The following is a 3,967-nucleotide window of genomic DNA, read 5'->3' on the forward strand; positions in this document are numbered from 1 at the left end:
AGGTTAGTTGAGATTTATTCCGGCTGTGTGTCAGTTTAGACAATAGATCCGCTCGGGAATTCTGTGCTCTGGGTACATGTACAATATTGAAACTGAAAAACGATTTGATCAGATCGCTAACCTTATGATAATATCGCAATAGATGATTGTCTTTGACTTGAAAAGTGCCATTGATGTGCCCGACGACTAGCTGTGAGTCCATCCGGCATTCTAAGCGCTCGATCTCCAGTTCGACGGCTAAAAGTAGCCCGCTGATTAGGGCCTCGTACTCAGCTTGGTTATTATTGAGTTGAAAATTGAAGGATATAGCCTGTTCGACAAACAGACCGTTCGGTCCCTCAAGTACGACTCCAGCACCGCCTCCTTTCTTGTCTGAGGATCCGTCCACGCTCAAAGTCCATGTGGGCGGTATGATGGCTGGCGAAAGTTCTACCGTGAAGTCAGCCAGATGTTGACCTTTGATGGAGCCCTGTGGTTCAAAACGGAGGTCGAATTCTGATAATTCGATGGACCAGGCAACCATTCGGCCCGCGAGATCCGGTTTTCGGAGAATTTTGGCGATCGGGTGGTTCGTCCGGATAACGACTTGATGACTCTAGAAGTACGGTCGGAGTCTTCTAGCTGCAGTAATCAAAGCTAGGGCCACTTTTTCCACCTGGGAATATCGCTCTTCTGCTCCCTGTAGAGTTCTGCTAACAAAATAAATTAATTTAAGAACTGGAGATTCTTGAATGAGGGCGGCGCTTACCGAATGATTAGAGACCGCCAGGTACAGTTGCAAATCAAAGCCTTCCGTTGGTCGCGCCATCACCGGTGGAGACGTTAGTATTTTCTTTATTGTGGAGAAGGCAACTTCGCACTGATCGTCCCAGTGCCGGGGTACATTCTGCTTCATGTTCTTTATTATGAGTTTGATATGGTCTGAGAGCTTCGAAATGAACCGTGATAGGGCGGTAAGGCGGCCGACTAAACATTGGACCTCCTTAAGTTTCGTTGGGCTCCGCATCTCCAAAATTGCCCGGCATTTGTCCGGGTTGGCCTCTATTCCTCGGTTGGTCAGCAAGAAACCTAGGAACTTACCTGCCTGTACCCCAAAAGTGCATTTTAAAGGATTCAACCGTAGGTCATATAGTTTGAGCTGTTGAAAGACTTCAGCTAGGTCTCTCAAATGTTGTTGGTGTGAAGAGCTTTTTACCACCATATCGTTGACATAAACCTCCATACACCGCCCGATTTGATCCCGAAAGACTTTGTCCATGAGCCGTTGGTAAGTTGCGCCGACATTTTTTAGACCGAACGGCATAACCTCATAGCAGTAGTTGGCATGCTCAATTATGAAAGTTGTTTTCTCCTGGTCTGGGACGTGCATGGGGATTTGGTTGTATCCTGAGTAGGCATCTAGGAAGCTTAAGACCGCGTACCCTGAAGCGCCGTCTACTAACTGGTCAATACTGGGAAGGGGATAGTTATCCTTGGGACAAGCTTTATTGAGATCGGTAAAGTCAACGCACATTCGCCACTGACCGTTTGCTTTCTTTACCATCACAACGTTTGCGAGCCAAGTGGTGTACCGGATTTCCCGGACGAACCCGGCCTTTACTATTTTGTTTACCTCGTTCTGCACGGCTTCCCTTTTGTCGTTACCCAGTCGCCGCTTTTTCTGAGCTACCGGACGGGCTTCGCGAAATATCGATAGCTTGTGAGTGATTACACTGGGGTGAATTCCTGGCATGTCAGAGGCGGTCCATGCAAAAAATTTGCTGTTTGACTTCAACAGTGTGGTCAGGTTTTTTTCCTGTTCCGGCGTCAGGCCAGCGCCAATGGAGGTGGTTTGGTCGGCACTTTTGCCGAGGATGAACTGTTTGGTTTCCCCCTGGGGTTGGATGCAATCATCAGTGTTGGTCCTAGGGTCCAAATCGACCAGTATTGCTTCAGACTGCTTTTCTTTAAAATATGGCTTAGCCTTCAAAGCAGCCGCGTAACATTGCCGAGCGGTTTTCTGATCTGCCCGAACGGTACATATCTTTCCGTCCTCCGAAGGGAATTTCATCGCCAAGTGAGGAGTAGAAACTATAGCACCAAAGGCATTTAGACACGGCCGCCCTATGAGGGCGTTATATGAGGTATGGGCTTCTACTAATAAAAACCGCGTGCGGAGTTCTTTGGCCCTGTCACCAGTTCCTAATCGGGTTCTAAGATCAAGATATCCTCGAGTATCTACCCGTTCTCCTGCAAACCCAACAATTTGCTCTCCGAAGGGTGTTATTATATCTTCTGATAGTCCCATCTTTTGGAAGGTAGTCCAATATAGGATGTTGACGGAACTTCCCTGATCCACTAGAACCTTACTCACATCGTATTGTGCTATGCGAGCGGTTATAACCATCGGATCGTCTTGATCGGGGTCTGGGGCATGAAAATCTTTGTCTGTGAAGATGATGTCCGGCATCAATAAGGGGTAGTGGGTGACGCTATGAACACTCCGTAAACTTCTCAAGTGTCTTTTGCGAGCTGAGGATGAGGCCCCTCCTCCCGCAAAACCGCCGGAGATAGTATCGATCCGTCCCCGTGGAGTGGGGTCACGCTTCCGGGGTTTACTGCGAGAGCGCTCACGAGATTGATCTCTGGAGCGTTCGGTATTTCTCCCTGTATGCTCGGGACTTCTTCTTATCTTTCTAGGCGACCGGTCTCGTCGACGTGTTTCCGTTCGGACAAATTCTTGTAAGTGCCCCTCGCGAATCAGCTTTTCAATTCTATCCTTGAGGACTCGACAATCTTCTGTGGTGTGTCCCTGGTTGCCATGATATCTGCAAACTTTGGCTCTGTCTGCGGCATCCGGTGTCCCCCGTTTGGTAGCGGTAATGAGGTTGGCCTGTAGGGCTTTTTCAAACACCTTTTCCCTTGAGGCCGTAAGAGGGGCACACCGATCGTACTGGGGATTGTAAGGGGTCGGGGTGTATTTTCGTGACGGTTTATGATTACGGCTTTTATCCCGTGATCGTCCCCCCTCCTGCTTGGTCTCTGTTGCGGCGACATCCGTTTTTCGGCGAAAATGCCGTTGATCCTCCATTTTAATGAACTTGTTCATCTTTTCTTGCAACTCGTCCATTGTCTTAGGCAACTTGGCATACAGGGATTCTGAGACGTAACCTGGCTTCAGGCAATTGGGTAAATTGGTAATGATGAATTCATGGCTTACCCCTTTAACTCTTCTTGCTACCTCAGTGTATCTGCGCATGAACTTTCTTAGTGACTCATCTTTCTCCTGTTTGAGATTGACAGGTTCGGCTGCGGTGGTTGCTTCTTTACGATTGGTTGCATACTGTCTTTTGAATAGAGTGACGACGGTGCGGAAGTTGTCAACAGAGTTAGGAGGGAGAGTATAATACCATTCGAGAGCCTCGCCCTTCAGGGATAGGGAAAACGCTCAGCATTTGACTGGATCGTCATTGGAGTAAAAGGCCATAGAATCAAGGAAACTTCTGAGATGGTGTTCCGGGTCGGTTGTTCCGTCAAACCTTTCCATCTGTGGGGGAGGCCGGTCGGGCATGGAAGCTTGCATGACGGCCTCAGTGAAAGGTAGCAGGTCTGGTGAACGAGGAGGTCCGTTCTGGGTTGTGTGGTTATCATTATTATCATCATCATTCCGGCTATTGTTGTCTGTTGCATCCCGCTGTTTCTCTTTGAGTTGCTTAAGCTCCTCAGTTAGCTTCAGATAGGCTTCCTGTTGTTGAAGAATGAGCTGGTTCTGCTGCTCCAATTGATTCTGGAGTCGTCTCAATTGCTCCATAGGGTCAGTGTTGCTGTCGTCCATGCTTCTGGTGGTCACCATAAGGAATCTTCACCTTCGGCCCCACGGTGGGCGCCAAAATGTTTCGGTAAAAATTTCAGGACCGAAGGACTAACCTTGATGACGTCGTCTCCTGTCTTTCTGTCCGCTTCTTCTGGATCTCGACCGCACGTTCTC

General features: G+C 48.6%; 1 protein-coding gene across 1 annotated transcript; it reads right to left on the minus strand.

Moving 5' to 3' along the window:
• Positions 1-595: 595 nt before the first annotated feature.
• Positions 596-3,238, minus strand: LOC106753274. The gene has a single exon (XM_014635066.1). It carries the CDS (start codon positions 3,236-3,238, stop codon positions 596-598), a length of 2,643 nt encoding a protein of 880 aa, XP_014490552.1.
• Between the last annotated feature and the right edge of the window lie 729 nt (positions 3,239-3,967).

Source organism: Vigna radiata, unplaced genomic scaffold, assembly GCF_000741045.1.
Source record: "Vigna radiata var. radiata cultivar VC1973A unplaced genomic scaffold, Vradiata_ver6 scaffold_597, whole genome shotgun sequence".
Taxonomy (NCBI): Eukaryota; Viridiplantae; Streptophyta; class Magnoliopsida; order Fabales; family Fabaceae; genus Vigna; species Vigna radiata.

Excerpts from the sequence above, each read along its gene's own strand:
- LOC106753274 (XM_014635066.1), bottom strand. The coding sequence starts at position 3,238 with ATGCGCAGATACACTGAGGTAGCAAGAAGAGTTAAAGGGGTAAGCCAT.